The 20354-nt window shown below is 36.0% G+C and overlaps 1 protein-coding gene across 35 annotated transcripts in view; it reads right to left on the reverse strand.

Moving 5' to 3' along the window:
• The window catches only part of PCDH11X (protocadherin 11 X-linked), a 490740-nt gene that overhangs the window by 422675 nt on the left and 47711 nt on the right, over positions 1-20354 (reverse strand). For all 35 annotated transcript variants that reach the window (XR_014572099.1, XR_014572100.1, XR_014572101.1 and 32 more), the window contains exon 2: positions 15446-16029. Coding sequence is in view for 29 of the 35 variants with exons in the window: in XM_083797764.1 (XP_083653890.1) it covers positions 15446-16029 (584 nt within the window). In the remaining 6 variants the exon portion in view is untranslated. The remainder of the gene's footprint in view (positions 1-15445; positions 16030-20354) is intronic.

Genomic DNA, 20354 nt, shown 5'->3' on the forward strand with positions numbered 1-20354 from the left:
AGTAATCATTGCACCTTGAAACCCAGTTCTGAAATTTTGTGACACCTGTGTGTATTGAGGATTCCAGTATATAAACTGTCGTGACTTTCTATTTAAGTTATATTACTAAAAATGCCTCCCTCTTAGTTGTTTGGGATCCAAAATCTTAAGATTGAAAGTGTATTTGATACACACACTTTTAGAAGTAATCATATGCAATAATATATTTTTTCTTATAAAAATCAAATTCCAATTTCATTCTAATTCTTACTTCCAATGCAAATCATTACAACTATATAAGGAGAGGAGTAATTTAGTATTTTATTACAGTGATACATAGAGAGGAGTAGTTTTTAAGGTCTTTCAGGAAAGGGACACCTACAACTTATCTAATACATTTTAAACTTGTCCTCCACATGCCTTTCATTAATTTGAATACACACGTTATTTCTCAGACTTAAAATCAGTGACAAAGTTATTAACACAGTAGTCTAAAGAACCAAATCCACTGCTGAATTACACATTGTAGATCTATCTACCTGCTGTCCTGTTAAATTTTAGTTGATGTAATTGATTTGCAAGAAAGGTAATAATATTCAGACTGTTAAAATGGCATGTTTAAAAGGGAAACACCAAACACCTAACATGCCATTCCATTTTTGCTGCTCTGTTTTTAATCACTACTAATGGTTAAGTCTTGAATATACACTGAATGTACAACTTTTAAGCATGAAAATCAGAAGGGAACTATAATATCCACCTGTTGCAAAGATCTAGATTAGTCCAACCCGGAAACATATATTCTCCAATTAATTGTACACCATCTAAACTTTGGGGCTGAGACAAGCTCTCGCACAGTTCCTGGGTAAAGTTGCATGAAACAGTTCATCTTACAGCCTATCATTCACTTTGCTGGTATCTCCACAGGAAAAGTAACATGAGAATAAACCAAGCAGCTGAAGTGTTATTACTTCAATATGACAGCAATGTGACTGGCCTCAGACAGACTGTACTATTCCAGAAGAAGCAAACGAAGTGAAGAGCGTTCAAGCTAATTCTGCCCAGCAATAACCTGTAATGCAAGTAAGAGAAAAGGCAAGCTTCCACCAGTCTGGGTCAGCTCAAAGTTCTTTCCTGAGCTCAATTCAGTGCCCTAAGACAGATGTTTCCAAACAACATTAGGCACACTGTTTGTGATACAGTAAAACTTTTTAACATGCACCCAGAAACTGGACCTGCTGCTCCTTCCTTAGTGGAAAATATCAGGTTTTTGGCAGCCAACACCATCGCAACCACCAGTGTGGCAGCGTGGCGCCGCTAATAAGCCAGAACCGAGAGCCTTCCCTGCGCTCCTCACACCTACTCCCCTGCGACGGTAACTTCAATTTACAGAGCCATCACAGCACGAACAGGTGCTCTGAATTCGTCAAGAAGTTCACGCTTCTATATTCTAAAAAGACAGTGATGTAAACAACTGAATCTACTGAACCCAAACTACTTAAATAAAACAGCCTAAAGTCAAGCAAAATTATAAGTTAATCAAGTTAATCAAGTGTGCAGCTCTGACTAGACATAGACATGCACCACACTGTTCTACAAACTGACCACCAACATGGAAAAGGAAACACACCTCAAACTCTCCTTAAACAATTTTGAGCTTTGACACAAGGACTTAGTTTAGACCTTGATTTTTACACTTGCTTAATTTCTACTTCTTTAAAATAAAGCGTTTAATGTATTGTTATGATTCTTGTCTATTAAGCTATTAAGCTATGAACAAGAGTTCAATTTCTCATGTTTATGTATCAGTGAGTTAAATGAACAGTCCACTGTAACTTTTGCTAGACACATTACTCTTCGTAAAACACCTAGGAAATTCTACCAACTACTATGTGTCATCATGTAGACATCAAATTCAAAGATATTGAAATAAAACAAAACAAGGAAAAAAAAAATGGGATTGTATCAATTATTTCAATTATTGCATAGAAATCTACACGACCGCTCAGTACAACAAAACAGTTTTCAGTTGTTATATGGAATGACAGCTTAGAGCATCATAAGGTAGCACTATTTGTTACGCATTCTACCTACAGAGTTAAAATTCCACTTCTACCCTCAATTAACTTTACTGTTACTGTAAAAGAGGCCTGCTGTGGGTATATGTGGATGAATCCATTGTAAAATGTAAAATTAAATGAAAACTGTTCTGAAATTCAGCATTATGGCTTCCAACAAAACAGCAAATCCTAGAGTAAATTACTGAAAGCGAGTATGATAGCTAAAAGGACAGAGCTTCCAGGAGGGCTAAGCTTTATTAAAGTTTTTCTTTATCGTGCTCTTAGGCACAACCTGATTTGTTCCAACAGCTGCCCAGAAGGAAAAGCCAACCAATCGCTCCAGAAGAATACGCATATTTACATCTCTCTTTGCATTTAGTTTTCAGTCCTTTCAGAGGCAGGTAGCACACAGCACTACAGCAAGAGCTTGTATCCTTTGATTTAGTGATACCAAATATTTCAAATGAAAACCATGTTGGAAACTACTGATCATCACAAGAAGTTATTACCCTACAACCTTTTCTGATGGATAAACTTATTCCACCCACTAATGTAAAGATTAAAAAAAAAACATATGAGAACAACAACAAAATCCCCTGAGCCTAACTGTTTAATTGGCCAGATCTTTGTTAGAAGCAACGAGTAACAAAACATGATTTTCTTTGTTACCTTGCTCATGAAACTGAGTAAACTGTAGTGTGTGCTATGCTGTGATAAATATGAAGGAGAACTTCAATATTCAAAATTTTCTGAAAGACTTCATTCCTCTTTATGAGAGTGCTTCAGGTATTATCTGTACACTGCAACAGCAACGAGATTGGTGGCTTAACCATGCCTTCAAGCCCTGTGAACGTTAGATTTCTCCCCACACACAAAAACAAAACATTTTTTATTATGAAAAGTTTCACACCTGGGTGTGACATCTTCAGCCAGACTGAACACTGAATTATGTGCTCATACATCGAAAGATTTTAAAAATACAATATCATAGCTAATCATAAACAGGCAGGCATCTAAAATCCCCATGTTTTAGTTCCACAAAGGTAAACTGACTTCTTGAGCCTTGACTGTTCTCTCTACTCCTTAGCATAGGAATACTTAGGACAAAACCTTATTCCTTGAGCAGTACAAAGTCTTCTGTCACTGGGTAGCAGAAGTGCTGCTTATACCTCCTGTACTTGTGATCTTAGCTCAAGCGTAGATACACTTCAAATATTAACCAAATTAATTTTTACTTCATCTAATAATGTGCATGCTTATTTGTGAAAAAATGTATTTGCAAAGTTTCTGATCTGCTGCATAAGCCTATGAAAAAACGATGCAGTTTGTAGGCCTTTGCCCATATTCTGAGTGCTTAAGTTTTACATTGCTTCAAAAAGCAATTGGACAGACTGGACACATGGAAAAAAAAAAAAAGAATCCGTGTAAGGGTATAACAACTTCTAGCACAAGAAGCTACACGTGAGCCTCCAACTGGTGGAAGCTTAGGAATAGCTTGGAAAAGTATGCTTCTCCTGTCCTTTACAATTGCTCCTAAGTATCTAATGTCAAGTGTTAGAGACAGGATACAAGATTAAATGAATCTTACTTGATCTAGCAAGGCCATTCTCAGGTCAAGTGAATATCGCTCATATCGCATAAGGAAACTGAGGCACGGAAAGCAGAAGTGACTCATCCAGAACTACTCTGCAAGCCGGTAACAAATCCACAATGAATCTCCCAGTTCAGTGACCCTCACAAATCAATCTCATCAGAGCACAAAATATATGATTTATAGAAAATACCATGAAAGTACAAATACTGCTGTTTTAGATACCATTACAGAACGAGAAAAGGATTTCAGTCTCTTAGAAAACTGCCTAGGCAACCTTAAAGAAGACACCACTATTTCTCATACAATCCTGCTCTAAATAACAAAAAACAAAACAAAACAAAACAAAAACTTTATTTAAATTGCTTGTTTTATTCTCTCTGGTTAGTAAGAAAGACAGATGATAAAAATGATCATTTATGGAAGTCATGAACTTTGTAAATAAGCACTGTGCACCCATATATCACACTGCTAAAAGACAGGCCATTAGAATGGTTTGTGTCCTTTTCATTTTTCATACAAACTCTTTCAATTTTTTTTATTTGTTTCTTCTGTTTGTATGATTGAAGTGCACGCACCTTTGCCTTTTAGGACCCCATCCTCACAAGCAACCCTTAAAGCAAAGATCATCACAGAAACAGAAAAAAACTCTATTCCTGTCCATGCAGTCTACTGCAGTCTTATTTAGTACTTAACAAAACCAATTGTGCTGGTAGAGACAACTATTTGAGACTGAAAATGGAGAAACGGAAAGACGAAACGAATAAAAATCCACCTAAGCTTCTGATGTGAAGGTGTACGGCAAAGGTCACAAAGCTATAACAAGACACTTCGAAATCTGCGTAATAATACAAACAAAAGCCTCAGAAGCAGAGATCAAACATACGCTAACAAGTTTATTTCTTTAACTTTGTTAAAGGCCCAGTTGGTCAGCCAACATGTTTGCCAAGAACTCTGGGTGATGCTGGCAGGTCCAGCTTGAAATTATTCAATTATTCAAATTATTATTTTTTAAGTGAGCACAAGACAACTACTGGGTTACTTCAGAGGTTAAAAATAAGTAAGGATAATGTAAAATCCTACGTAAAAGTAGCAATACTTCAAGAAACTGATTCACGTTCTGATATTTTACAAGCAAAGCAGGTATCTTGGATATTCAGCCTGGATGAATATCTCATTTATGTGAAACAATAAAAGGTGTGCAACGCTGATAGAAAGAAGGGGAGTTCTATCAATCATTTACGGTCAATTTATATGACTGATTTTCAAATTACGGCATTCACACTTTATGTTGGCTTTCCATACGAAGGTCAATTCACTAGTGGTAAATACTAACATAACTGGCAACATATTATTTTTGAAGTTACATGGGAAAGAGGATGGGGAATAAAATGGAAAGCACTACTTGGTTTATACCTTTAAATGTGCTACAACAAATAGGTTTGGAAAGTCCGTAATGGAAATGAGGATGAAAATTATGTGACTGGGTTTAAAATGAATAGAAAAAGTAATCTTAAAGTGAGAAACTCATATAATACTTCATCCTGAAAAGCACAGAGGAACAAGCTGACTATTAAAAAAAAAAAAAAAAAGACAATTTTCTTGATAAGGCAAAGAAAAAAAATTACAATAATTTGACTTTGGAACATCAGCAATAACCAAAGCAATAATACACATCACATTAATAGAGCCAGCAATTATAGCACAATGTGAGAAAAATGTGTTTCAATACTGACAGCTGATGACTCAGAATTCTTTCCTTGTACCAATGTTTCTTTTTTGTTTCTTTGAAATTGTCTGAAATGCTCTTTGCTGCATGTCCCAGCTTCAAAAGCTCTACAGGACTTCAGTGTTCAGACCCATTATAGTTCTGGGCCAGGGAATATAAATTACTTTCTAATAAACCTTTCTTTCAGGAATAAAAATAACCATACTAATGCAGTCAAGTGCCACAATCCATGGCTGACAGTGGATTTAAATGTATTCTTTGACAGCTATAAGAATATAATTTTGGACCTATCTTTTTTCCTCACTGTACTTCCTCTTGAAAGGAAGAAAAACATTGCAGACTATATTCTGGTTAAAAATGTCAAGAATTATTTATATCTCTATCACTAACAATCCAATATTAGAGAAAGCTAAACGTAAAATTTAAATCGATAACATCATTATTGGATAAGCTTCTTTAATATTTTAATTTTATATTTCATGACAACTAAAACCAGGAAAAAATTGACAGTTTTGACTGAAAAAAATGTTTTCAAAACATACCTCAAAAAACAGAGGTGATGGGAAAGTGAGTTGGGGCAAAAGAAAAATCTAAAAGTTTGGTGAATATTATAATTCTCCTTTATTTTTTGGTTTCTTTGCTGAGCATTTTGAAAATAGTAGCAACTTTTTGGTCACCTCGTACATATGTGTGGAGAAGACATGAAATAACTTGGTATTTTTAATAATAGAGTTTTAATAATAGAATTTGAATCATATTAGGATTCATATGAAGCCTGTTGTTAATATAACCAAAGGTTTCTCACGACAGGTGTCTGAAATACCAGTAAAATTTGTATTACTGCATCCACAATGAGTAAAAGCAGCAGAAAGTAATCCTCACAAACTAATTGCAAAACTAGAATTACGATGGATTCTAAGAACTTCTACAACCCTTGAAGCAATACAGAGCATGATTAGCTATTTCTCTTCTAAAACTTGCAGTAACTACTTTTAATTTGATCAAAAAAGCAATGGTATTCAAATGAAATTGTTCACGCTTGGATGATGCTTGCTTTAGTAATAAGGTTCTAATTTAGTACAAACATTTCAAGAAAGAAAATTAAAAAAAAAAAAAAAGTCCCATTGGATACATCTGTCACTCCTGTCTATCTTTGCACTTTTCAACAATGCAAGGTATCAAAGAGCATCCTAATGCAAATGTTAGCAAAGTACACAGTGGCATCCTTCTTTTCACCTGAATTCCTTGGTGGCAAATTTGGAGTTTATTTCTATATAACATTTTCAAAATTGTTCTCATGTGAAAAACTTTTAAACCCATTCCGTTTTATGGGTTAAACAATCAACAGGAGCTGCTTTTATAACTGATAAAAGCACTTACTCTTCAAAAACTACTGATAAATTTACTTCCTTTATTTTATTCCATACTGTGAAAGTATCAATTTTTCAAAGCTGAATTTCAGCTGTTAGATTCTCATGAGGAAGGCTAATGATAGTAGGCAACAATTAATTTTTTTTTTTGACTTACATATGTGTTTAAATATAACCCGCAGGAAGAACGTGAAATATGTTGAGACAGCACGCACATTTCTGCTGTCATAACTCAAATTAATTTTCCAAGTAGTGATATACTTGTAAGCAAGAAATCTACATGCAATTGTAACAACAGCATACTTTGTACTGATATCCGATTAAAATTGTCATTTTCCTGCTTACATCCAGTAGAAAAGAGGTCGAGTCAAACAAAAAGAATAGTTGCTTACCCTTGGTGACTGAAGAGTGGCAAGCATTTTAAAGCAAGCAAACACAAATTAAAGACTCGGGGCAGCTTGTACTAAAATCAAATCAAGTCTTGATCACTAAGGCTCAATCATGGCTTCATACTTAACTTTCAGAACGATCTTCCTAGTGATTTTTATTGTCTGTCTGCGTATTTTATGAAACATTTAGCCACTTCTTTCACAATTAACTGTTGGAAAAACTTCTCTTCAATGACCCTACAGTATTTTTACAAATATTTTAAGCTTTCCATATTCAGATGCTTCAGAGACCCTCACAAGCCTTCAACTCGTTAACTCAAACTTATTTTGAGCTATTAACAATTTATTTCCTCAAAGTAGCTTGGAAGTTACAGCTATCTAAAACAAACAAGCACATTAAAAACACCATACGCTGTTGCTTAAAACTTTCGAAGACCTTCAAAAAGTTCACCTAAAAAGCTAACTTTAAAACTTGTAACACAAATGACATTTGGAAAACACTATTTCTTCCATGTATTTTACACCTGTAGTTAATTCAGGTATTTCTGATATTAGAAATTTTGGCAACCTGTGAAGATTTTAACAATATTCCTAAAAAAAAAAAAAACATTAAGCCAAGTTTGGAAAAAATCAGTTGAACATGAAATATGAATTTACTGATTTTTTTTTTATATATATACAGTTTCCTCATAGGTGTGTTACTTTGCCATTGTATGTTAAACATGGCAAAATTCACTATTTGAAGGAGAACAGTTCAATATAACTGCTTAACAGTAAGCAACACTTTAAAAAATTTTCCTTGACACTCCTGTTTGCTATTCCAGTACCATACACATATGCAAACTTAACTATAGTTTTACTGAGATACCTGATTTTTCTTTGTTTTTGTTACTGCTTTACTGTGGATTAGTTGAGAGCATTATACATTTTTAATTGACTATTTCTGTCCATATAGATGAAACTGAAGTATTTACACGTTTTTTTTGGAAGAGTTTAACAGGGATGCAGTACTTATTTCTAACTATTCTTATACGCTTGGTTTCAAGAGGACTATGTAAGCAAATGCCTAGTCTATTATGCTCAAAAAGCATCACCATATCTGTGTTAACTAACATACTGATCTGTCTGGACATCAGCAAAAGATAATATTCATGTAAGATAGATGAACTGAAGATCTCCATTTGACGGATTTGTGCCTTCCAGCTTGAGTCTATCATCCTGCCCACACAGAGACGTGCTAAGTTATATATTATTGTTTCATGACAGCTAGTGTGAAAATCAGAGCCTTGAATGCAAAAAGATACACCAACTTGTCCCTCACCCTAGCTCGCTGAACTTACTGTGCCTGGAAGCAAGACTTTCTCCTCCAGTCTTCAGTCAACCCCCCAAAGGGATGTCAGGATAATGAAGCCTGACAGTTTTACAGTAGTGATGCCATAAACCACCCTAAAGGAGCCTTGTATCAACCAACAAGAAGCAATTACCTTGACTCTTGACTCACTGGAATCAAACTACCACCAGTTGGTAGTACAGATTCACAGCTATAAGAATGCAAATCAGATTATTTTCCCCTTTAAAAATAAAATCCAGTGACTATTTCAAAACAATATTCATAGGTGATCACTTAACTGTCCAGATCTCTCTAGACAAATTACTACTAGGAAATATTTTTTACTCTACTACAAAACCTTCCCATAAGGATTACACATTTTCATACTCATGTAATAATAAAAATGTGTAAATGGAGGGAGGGCTTTGTAGGAAGGTGGATGTTGAAAAACATAATAAAATAATGAAAATATTGTTTTGATGGAAAGATCGAAGATTGAAGTTAAAAGGCTTTGAGGTAAGGGAGCTAAATAAAGGGAAGACTTTTTTTTTTATATATATATAAAATTTCCTTACATACCTGAAGTTAAGTAACTGGAAAATGGTGAGAAGCAAATACATTCACTGTATTTTCAAGGATAGCGACAGACTTAAGGGATAAGAATACTACTCTCAGATTCTTATAAATCAAATTCCTCCCACAGCCCACCTTCCAACTTTTCCTATGATTACCAATAAAAAATAAGATCAAAATGAAAGTCATTTGTCCTTCCGTAAATTTGCAGGGGAGCTTTTCAAGACACTAGGATGTCACATAGCACTCATAAGCATCCTTCAAGTTTCTGCATCTCATTTTATAGCTTACGTCAGCTCACGTCTTCTTATCCACCCACTCAAAAATTTTCACCTAAACTGAAAGCTGGATAAACTCTCTATTCTATTCTACTCAAAATACGTCTCGTTATTTCAAAATAGGTTTTATATCTTAAGGAAACTGCTAACAGGCAAAGTCTGCACATTGTATTGTCTGCACTTGCATTACAAAATACTTTGATACTAGTGGGTTCTACAAATTTACAAAGGATTTTTGATAACAGCAGAATAATGTAGTTGGAGCTTACCTCATCTTACTAGTCTCTAACAGCGATTTTCAGTAAGACCTGACAATAGTAATAAAGGTCCATTTACATGGGGAAAAAGCTCCATCTTGGCAGTTTTTGCACAGAAGGCAGATGTTGATAGCAACCACCCCAGGCTTTTTGTGACCTATTTAAAGGGACAATATACCCCTCCATTGTCCTCTCACGCTGGTGAAGCCTACACAGAAGAACCATCTGCATTAATTTCAGCGTGATTAGCTGTGGTGTGCTCCCTCATTCAAACATGGTTTGAGAGCAAAGTAAGGGTTGCTGCTTCAGCTTCCATTTAAAGAAATGAAAGCATAAAAAAGGACAGAAGCCAGAGGGTTTGAACAACCGATGCTTGGGTCGATGTAGAAGTTCTGGTGAGTGACCGCCGGTGTTAAGGTGTCCCAAAGCGGGGAGGTATCCACAGGTTCTGTTTGTGTCGCTGTGCACTGTGCTCGCAGGGACGTGAACTGGGATTCCCTCCCTTCTCTCCACGGCACTCAACCACTAGGTATCGGTATAACTTTAAAAGGCAAACGGGCCACAGAGAAGTTTTGTTGCCCTCCTTCATTGTTAGTCTCTTTGTCTATCACATTTGTATCGCTGTTTACGGTATCATTTTCAACAGTGATTTCATAAATCCTACTTTTTGGTCTGAATTAACTACAAATCTAATCCCACTCCGTAATTTTGATTTAACTAACTTCCTGGCTTTCATTTTACATAAAATTCATCTCCTTCCATTCTCCATTGTCACAGACAAGCAGTGACATAAGTTACTTGATCCCAAACTCCAGTGAGGCTCAGAAATAACCTTGTTTCAAAAGCAGTCTAAAAATCTGATGAAGATTCATGATCGCCATCTTCCATGGGTAAAGAAATTGACAAACTGTATCAGAAACTGGGGAAAGCTTATACTAAAAGACATCACAAGAGATGATTTACAGTAGCAAGAGGTAACTCCTCATCAGAGGCAAGACTGACGTGTTGTGAGACTGAGTAAGAATCTATTTTGTCAGTTTCCAGAGGTATGAACTGACAGCTACAAAAAGATTATTATATAATTCTAAAAGGAATCCACCAGCTACATCTGATGATAGGTAAATACAAGAATAATATTTGAGCAGGTAGGAGTAATGGAGCTCTAGCAGTATCGCCAATCTAATTTCCCCCAGGCAGACACAGATTAAAGAAAGCAGCAACCTGACGGAACACAAGTTTAGCTCTCGGAATAAAACGCCCTGCCCCTGTAAGTGCGGAGTTCTGCCTTCACTCTAGTCTGCCACTACCTGGGTATTCCTGCAACCATGCACCATGTCGTTTATGTGGTACAGCTGGTCAAAAAGAAACGTTCAGGAATCAATAATACAAATTTAAAACGGGCAAACAAAGGTGACTTTCCATTACAGTGCTCCACGCTGAAAGCCTGTTCAAAAACTGTTCTGAAACAGCTCCCCTTTTTAACAGCTAAGAGAATAAAGAAATGCTTCACATGAAAATCGTTATGGTCAAAGCAGAAGCTTGCGACACTTGTAAATCCTAAGTGTATTAATTGGGTTATACTACAGCTTACCTTGAACACAAACCCATCCTGAAGCAGCGCCATCAATGACAGCGCCTACCTCTAACCCTGTGGTGGCACTACCAGACACAATGTGTAAACATTTTAGTTACGTATGTCAGCAATGTGACCACCTGGAGGATGTGAACCAAGGCTTGTAGACCTGTCTAGCTGCACACGGGAGGAGGCCAAGTGATGCAAGAATAAAGAACCAAACACGCGGAAGGGACTGCAAACAGGCCGGGCAGCCTGCCCGATACACAACAAGGAGGACTCTCAAAACCAATGCAAGGTAACGAATGTCAGAGGAAACAGCCCCAGTTAGAGGGGCGGAGAGGGGAACGCAAAAGACTGCAGATGATCAAGAAAAGATACAGAGGACAAAAGACAAACCTACTTCACTTCCCACTCATCATGGAAGACCTCTGAGGACTGGATCACCTTGGCATTGGCAACAAAGGCCTCAGACAAAAAAAAAAATCTGGAATAAACTATATTTACGTACATATCGTATTACATGCCATGCATTCATAAAAATATGTAGTGTTTGTAGATTCATCATTAATCAGAAGTCACTACTGATTAACTTTTCAAATTAAATTCTGCTCTTTCATCCTCCTGTTTTAACATATTACTTCTCTTCATGAATGTCTTTCTTTTTCCCTATTCTTCCCAGTTTATACTCAACTGAGACAAAATCGTTGCTTTCTTATCTGGCCATTTTTTTCCCTGAACTATGTCACCATCTGTCTTAGCTGCCCCTTCTATCACCTTCTCCTACTATCAGTGTTATGCCATCTTTTCTTCCTATCTAGACTTAGCGCAATTGCTCATTCTGAATGCTTTTTCTTTTATCTTTAAATCATTTCCAACTAAGTTCACTCTCCCTTGCCTTGTTCATAATAAACACGTTTACCATTTTTCATGTGAACCCTTAAAGTTATTCTGTCTGTTGTCAGCTTTGGGCACCTCAGCAGAGGATTATGATCTTGTGTAATACTGTGCACAATTTCTTTGGCTTTGTTTTCTTCTACTTAAAAGGATTTTTAGAAAGAGGCAGAAGATTCAAATAAAGTCAGTTACAAAGTAAAAAGGCCTTATAATTCGCTAACGATCTATTTTGCAAAAGAAACAGAATACAACAACTACATGAAATCTTTTTTCCATACTAGGAGGGGGGCAGTAACATAAGCACTGAGTAACAGAGTGAGGAAATACTGTAACATGTAAATGTTTTCTTCCAAACAAAATAGAGTTGCTGAAAGTGTGCTAACGACCTCTAAACTTTTCAGATGTGTTTGTAGTTAGCAAAAACAGGTATGGCAAAAATCTCTTTATCTTCCTGGAGAATAGGCCTGGCTCCATACAGACTGTAAGTCCATTTTAGCTAAACTTTTTTAAAAGTGAAATATAACTGAAGAGCTTCCTCTTTATTGCACAGCCTGTTAATTTGACGTTAATTTCTCTAAAGTACAGATCAACATATTCTCTCTGTTGCTGTACGCACATTAGAGCATCAGCCTGTGTGCTCCTGTGAAGTGACTTGCCCACCTGATCACCTCCCACTTCTCTGCGGCCCTCCAGGTTCAGGGCCCTGCCCACCACCTCGCTATCAGGTGCTTCCCCAGCAGCCCGCAACGCTGCCACATCAGCCCTGCTAGATTCACACTGCACAGTTTTATGCGCTGCAGTTTCCTCACTTTTCTGTATGCTGATTATAAAATGAAGGAAAAGGTTAACATGTATCAAAGGCCAGAAGACACGCGTATCTTCACAGTGCACCCCCAAAACCGGCATGGAATAACAAACGTTCAAGCAGCATTTTGGGAGAAAAGGCAAGCAACATCATTTTGGTGTGCCGGTCATTCTGGCTCCTGGCATTCAGGTTAACCATGAAAGGATTCGCATGCACTACTCTTCCTTTCCTCTTTCATATCCTTATTCTTCCACAGTGATGAATGGATCTTTGTATATATGCCGTGTTCCCTGCCTGCTCACCAGAATCCTTCCCTCCTACCACTTTTTTCTCCTACTTATATGGTCAGTTTTGGCATTAACTTCATAAAAACTACTAGGGCCTGAATGGAATAATGCAGTGATGTTATTATTCCAAAGGGTATCTGGCTGTCATAAACTGCTTCTTGGATTCAGGGATACTTTCCAAGCTATTGCTGCCTTAAAAAGACAGTGAATCCGTAACTCAAGAATTACCTGACAAGCAGGCATGCAAGAGAAAAATGCAATTAATTCCTTTAGGCGATCTGTCTGTAGGGCTGTGAATTTACAATTTTTTTTCGTTGCAGCACATCTAGCACAAGAATTCACAACTTTCAGTACGTGTCCTCATCCACATCACCTTTCCTTCCCTTATTATTTGTTAAAAAAAGGTTTTTCAGAAAAAAAACATAAATAAATGTATAACTGGTTTTATTTTATTATTATTCAAATACCAAAGTAAATGGGGGAAAAAAAAAAAAGAGTTATTTGCACCGCTCTCTTTGGCAGACCACCTCATGTCACATTTGATCTTTAGACAAGGCCTTGCACCCTAAACTATTTTTGGTAAAGAGATGTACAGAGCTGTAGGTTGTATTTTAGATGAGCTCCCACTTGTGTGATATTCTTCTGCTGATCTCTTACATTCTGTTTCTGACACAATCCAAAAATGAATAAACACACAACTCAAACACATAAAACAAGGCTGCTATTGTGGTGACCTAAAATGTTGCTCATTCAAACCCAGGAACTCATGATTTTGCTATTTTTTGTGTTTCTTGATATCCCACAATAACAGCATTTTTTCCTTGGATAAATTATCTAACATTTGTCCATGTAGACGGTGTATTATTTTGCCACGTTTTGTCTGTAGCCCCGGCTTTTTTTTTTTTTTTTTTAGTATTTTCTACTCCTACTGTTATTTATTTAATATGCTGTTATCCATTCCCTAGATTTTCAGTTAAAATGCCAAATAGAGAAGATGATATCCTGTCGGACACTTTGGGTGATCTATCTAAAATAATGTGTAGGTCTGTCTACTCTCATTGTAACTCAGGTTAAAAACTTTTAAACACTGAGGTCTTTGCTTAAAAAAGTAAATTCTTTAAAAGTCTCAAATTTCTAGACTACAAAGAGAACGGACAGACCAATATGTTATTTTAAAAAGCTCACCAGAAGTGAGCAGCATGCAGTATTCTGAAAGAATCTGTCACTATTTGGCCTCTGAACTGCCAAGACCACTTGAGACCATAAGCAATTTAACGGACCTAAAACAAGGCAGCGTTTTATTTTTATTAAATTGCTAGTAAGTACTGGTATTAGTGAATATTTGCTGTCAAGTCAATCAAGAAATATAATGGCCTGCATATTCTGTATTCTTGCAATCAGTGATGAGGGTATCTGATTGCTAACTACCCATTAGTTTCCTACTCCAAATCAAGGGAAGTAAAGGCATTTTCAGCTTCCCACGTCGTAACACAACCATTTTAGGATACATTTCTTCCTTGTACTCTCTACGGAAGTAAATTCAAACCCCACACCTTTTCAAACCTTTCCCAGCTGTTGGAACATGCTAACTTCTAACTTCTAAATGTTCTTTTGTTCCTTAATTCCAGAGTTTTCCTGTCATTAGATAGAAAGAGTAAAAGCTAGAATATGACATATCTGCTCTTACTAGGCCACTGGCGCTCTTATCCTTGCATTTAGGCATATCTTGGAGTTTCTCCTACTCAAACACGATGTTTGACCAAACATTACAAAACTACTTTGATAATTGGATTCCTTTCCATTCTACTATAACTCGTTGGTATACAGATCAGCTATTCCAGAATAGAAGAGTCTGTCTTGCTGTTTGATGGCTTCTCTATGACAGAACAAACACATCGCATAATCTTCTGGTTAAATTCTACTGCTCAAATTTAACAGTCACACAAGAGGGAGACACAAACCCACTGCAATGTACTGTTCCGTTCAGGTCTGTCACATTGGTGGTGATCAGAACATATTTTTGGTGGCTCAAGAAGATTGTTAGCCAAAGTTGTACAAATACTTTGCTGGTTGAAAGTTAATGAAGATGTGCATGTTTCACACTGTTACACAGATACACATACATAAACAACTTTCTACAAAGTGAATATAAGATGCACTATAATGCTCTCAGGTTAACATTTCAAGACAGTGCACCACTACTACAGTAAACAGCTTCATATTTCTAATGTTTTGATGACAACTGGTAGTCATCAGTTGGTCAGTCATCTGTTGGTCAGCAGTAACACAAAGACAGACAATAACACAGAAGAACGGAAGAAACCCACCTTAAGAAGTTCATAATGTTGAATACCGTTCACACCAATGTCGGGATCAACGGCAGATGGAACAGAATAGCGAGAATTAATTGCTGTGTTTTCAGGTATAGAGATGTTAATAACTGTTGATGGAAAGAGTGGGGCATTGTCATTTATATCCTCTATTAGGAATCTGATCTTGACCAGTCTGAAAACTTCATCAGGCAAAACAGCAACCTCCACCTCATAGAAGCAGCGATTCTCACTAAAGATGCCAGAGCACAGCTTCTCTCGGTCTATGCGGTTGGCAGTTGTGAATATCTCACCAGTGTTCTCCTCCACCCGTACTAACGGTACATCCCCAGTCTTATACACAAGCTTGAACTGTAACGGTGAGGAAAGGGGGACATCTGGGTCCAGCGTTAAGTTAAGATCCTTGAGCAAGTTGCCAATGAGGACATTTTCAGGCAGTTCTTCCCGCACTGTATAATTCTTCTCCTGTGCGCCAGATTGAAATACAATACAGGCTAATAAGACTGCCAAGAGGTAGGTTCCAGACAGCAAGTCCATTTCCAGAATGACTAATGAATATTTGTGTAGAACACCAAGAGTAGCTGGAAAAAGGAAAAGAGAGAAAATATTTTAAAAATTACAGAATATTGTGCTTTTCAAATGATGAAGATATGAAAGGACTGCTCTTTCTACAACAAATAAACTGAACTGACTGAAAACCCAATTATTAAAATGAGATTTGACTTAACAATCCTTCAGAAAACATAAAATCTCTTGCACATATTTCTACTTCCATCTGCTTCCTAAATACTTGAGGTAGGAATCTTAGAACTGGAGCAGACTTAATAAACAAATAAATAAAAACAAAGATAAATCATTATTTCTTTCTCCACCATTAGATTTCTCTTTTCTCCTTAAGAAAACCTCTTCCTTTGAACCCTCTGCCACTTTATCCTCAATTTCTTGTCTCCAAGGAAAAATGTAGGCAAGGAGTTTGCAAGCAACCATCTGCTGAGAACAAGATCTTTTTATACCACTTGCTTAGAGATGGGAAACCAAGAATACTTGTCTTAATTTGCCCCCAAGTTTTGCACTGACAAAATTTCATTATATTTGTTCACCAGATTTCTTTGCTGTTATTTTTATTAAAGGAGCTTAAACTAGCAAGAAAACCTTATGCAGATAGTGAACTTCAGCCACCAGTTGGTGGAAGTCTTTCTAGCAAAGGGACAGTTAATACAGCAGTCCTTTTCTCTAAGGAGACAAGATCCAATTTGAGCTTTAGAAATAAACAGAAATGCTACCATTCAATTCATTGAAATTTGGATTAGGGGTCTAAAACCACAACAGTGGACAAATTCTAACAAAGAAGGAGCACAGCAAACACTGGAACTGTTCAACGTAGCAATAAGGCTAAAAGATTTTTCCTAGCACCAAGGGTAACCCTGTGTCAGTCTCAGTTCTCCAACAGCCCACCATACCAGTAAATAATCTCTATCTTGGGTACTTGCTATAATACTTGGATAATTTCCAAGACAGTGGGATTTCTTTTGCTTTCTTTGATTAAAATAAATAAATAAATAAAAGACAGACTGCACAGGAATAATTTCCCTTCTGGTATGTGACAGTACTTAATGTATCTACTGGAGACTGAACTGAACGAAATGTTACGTAATTGTAAATCTGGTGAAATCTGCTCCTATATGAACTAAATACTCTGAGATACCAACACGTTTAAAATGAGATACAGGTTTATTTAGGGCTGAAGAAAATACCATTTTGTACTTTTCAATCTAATTTCTGAATAACAATATATTCTCATGTCAAGATTGTTAACAACCTTAAATTTATGCAAAGACAGAAACAGAAGGGGATGACATAGGTACATACAGATAAATGCCTTCGGCTGACAACTTCTGGAGAAAAACACACCATATAGCTCCATGTATAGAACGTGCTGCTTTGCCTAATCTTTACACCATTCTGCCTTTGTAGAATTTAAGATAATCTAGAACAGTATTTTTGTAAGGTAAGCATTCAAGAGTTCTTTCTAAAAATAATTTTTTAGTTAGTGAAATTTCAGCTCCTACCAGCTTAGTGTCTTTTTCAAATATAGCTGTATTAGCACACCTACATTCTTTCCATTGTTCAGGTAAAAAAAAAAAATAACCTTTCCCCTTCCTCTTCTGATTTTATTCTCTGTGTCATAGCACAGAGGGATTTACTCCCATGGACCAAGTTGCAGTTGTTTAAGAAATTACTGAAGCCAGTAATTGCCTTCACCCTTTACTTACTGCCTTTCAGCAGTATCACTTCCATGGTAATTTAAATTAAAACATTTGACTTTACAGTGAGACAGATTAGGAACACTAATATAGTTATTCCATTTCAACTCTGCAACCTGCTTTTAAATAAGAGTAACTTCCTGTAACATTCCAACCAGATCTGCAAGGTGTATCTTTGCACAGCAACAGGATTTAACTGCAAAGCATTTTCTGGCTTTGTGATTATACATAAGGAACAACATGAAAGAAAAATCCAATCCTGCAAGTCTTCGCTTATGAAAAAACGCATTACTCACTGGAGTAATTCAATTAACCTGAATAAGATTACTGACAGCGGTGAGAACTGGATATGCAGTTTATGTGGCACAGGTACTGCATTACCTGCACTATTTTAGTAATTCACTGACTTACTTGCAGTACTTCAGTAGGTCAACATGATACAACATCGAACAGGTATTCAGGAGTGAAGAAACAGTGTTCTACGAACAGCCATTTTATAGATCCATTACAATATTAAACTCCATTTAAATATGTAAATAGGGAAGTCATCAGCAGATACTGATTATCATTAACAGTAACACTATGGTAGCAGCATGAGTTTAATGAAAGAACTGTGGTGATATTGTACAAATATATTAGGCTGACTAATAATATTTTTAACTGTGTGCATTTTATTTGTCAGCACTTCTCTAACAATTATCACACCTGCTAAAGGAGCTGCACACATGCATTCAAACTGCAGAAAGATCTTATTTCAGAAAAGTAATTTCTGTATTTACTATAGTTTATATATATATATACATACATTATATTATATATATTTTTATTTTTACATTGTTTCCAGACAAAACAGCAATAAAAATGTATGGGTTATTGTGAACACTTGATATTTAAACCTTTTCCTCAAAACTAAATTTCAGAATGGCAGCATGTCCTGCACGTACTATTGGCACTAATTGGCACCATTATGCCAATTTTTCCTTCTCTATTAGAAGTTAAACTAAAAAAATACTAAAAAGGGATCCTGATGTCCATGGAGTAATATTTTAAGCCTACAGTTCATTTCTGTGCATTTAAATGAAACAAATTTAGAAATAAACCGAATTCTCTGCCCTATCCCAAATTATTCTGTAATAACATTGATAGAAGAATTGTCTATAAATCATAATAATTGATTAAAAATATTGCATATACATGTACATATATCTTCCAAATAAATTTATATAGTACGTTTTTTGATTATTAACAAGGTTATTAATGTTACTCTGCTCCTCTCTCTCTAGTTTTGAGGATACAGGGAATTTTAATTGCACTAGAAACAAAAGTTTGTGTTTAATCAAGAAAGTTTTAGAAAACAATTTCAGGGTGAGTACAAGTCAAAAATTCTAAAGGGTTTATGAAAAAAGTTTTCCAAATCAAGTCTGAAATTCCTGATAGTACCAGTAAATAATTTAAATTTAAAATTAACTGATAAGAACTCCATTAACTCCAGTTTAAGCCACAGTAGAGGTTCTAGGGACTACAATATAACAACAAAAAAAGACTCGAGGTCAGTCAGGAAAACTGTGAGGTGGAATTTCCTCATATTACATTACTAGTATATTTTTCTTTTTAAAATGAGACAAAGCCTGAACCATTCTATAAAAACTGTATTTATTTTGCATTAAAAAAAAATATAGTAAAACACGGAAATAACAGAAGACCATTATTATAAATCATGTGAGATAAATACTAACATAACTTTTTCTAATGTATGTTATCCCTGTAGATTTTCCTGAAAAACTAAATGGCATAGACATGTAGCACGCACTGTTAGGAGTTTAGTAGAAAACTGTCTGGTGTTAAGATAAAGAAAACAACCAGCAATGACCTATCATTCTTGAACTTCTGGATAATAAACTGTCTTCCAATGGTCTTTACCTGCCTTTCTAAGCAGTTCTAGGAACAGCTTTGAACCTTTAAGAACTATTCTATACCTGTGGCCCTTTAATGGGGGGAGCAACATTACTCAAGTCTTCTGTTCAGACATATGATGAACATCTTATACCATGGGAAAAGTGTTGTTCTTTAAGCAACCTATTTATGTAGTTATAGCTGTAAGTTGTCTGTCATTTGTGTCATAGCACTGATGGGAATACTATGGCAACGGCAATGCAAAGAAGAGAGGAGCAGGAGGTACTCTCTAGCAACCAAGCATCATTCTGAAAGACATTTACGAAATCTGAGCATTTCTAGAATTCTAAAATCCTAGAAGAAAATGAAAGGCTAAAGAAACCGCAAATAAGGATGACACAGTCAACGAAAATGGGACATTAAGTGAAATTGTCAAAAGAGAGCATGCGAACGGTAACAGATGGTAGAAAAAGAGATGAACTGAGAAAGACAAGCAAGATAAAAACACAAAAAGGAAAAAAGAAAGGAACTGAGTAGAAGGTCAGTCACAGTACGTTGTGTTGAAAAAACCTTTCTTGATGACCGAAACATTGAGGCAAAATAAAAAATAAAAAATACACAGAAGACTAAATAGAGTGGCTCAAGTCTGAAACACCTGTCATAAGCTCCAACATTCAACAACACTTATAAAATGAAAAAAAAATACAAAATAAGAACAAACGAAACTGTTTAACAGGAGGTAACAATAA

The sequence above is a fragment of the Anser anser genome (assembly GCF_964211835.1).
Source record: "Anser anser genome assembly, chromosome: 13".
Classification (NCBI taxonomy): Eukaryota; Metazoa; Chordata; class Aves; order Anseriformes; family Anatidae; genus Anser; species Anser anser.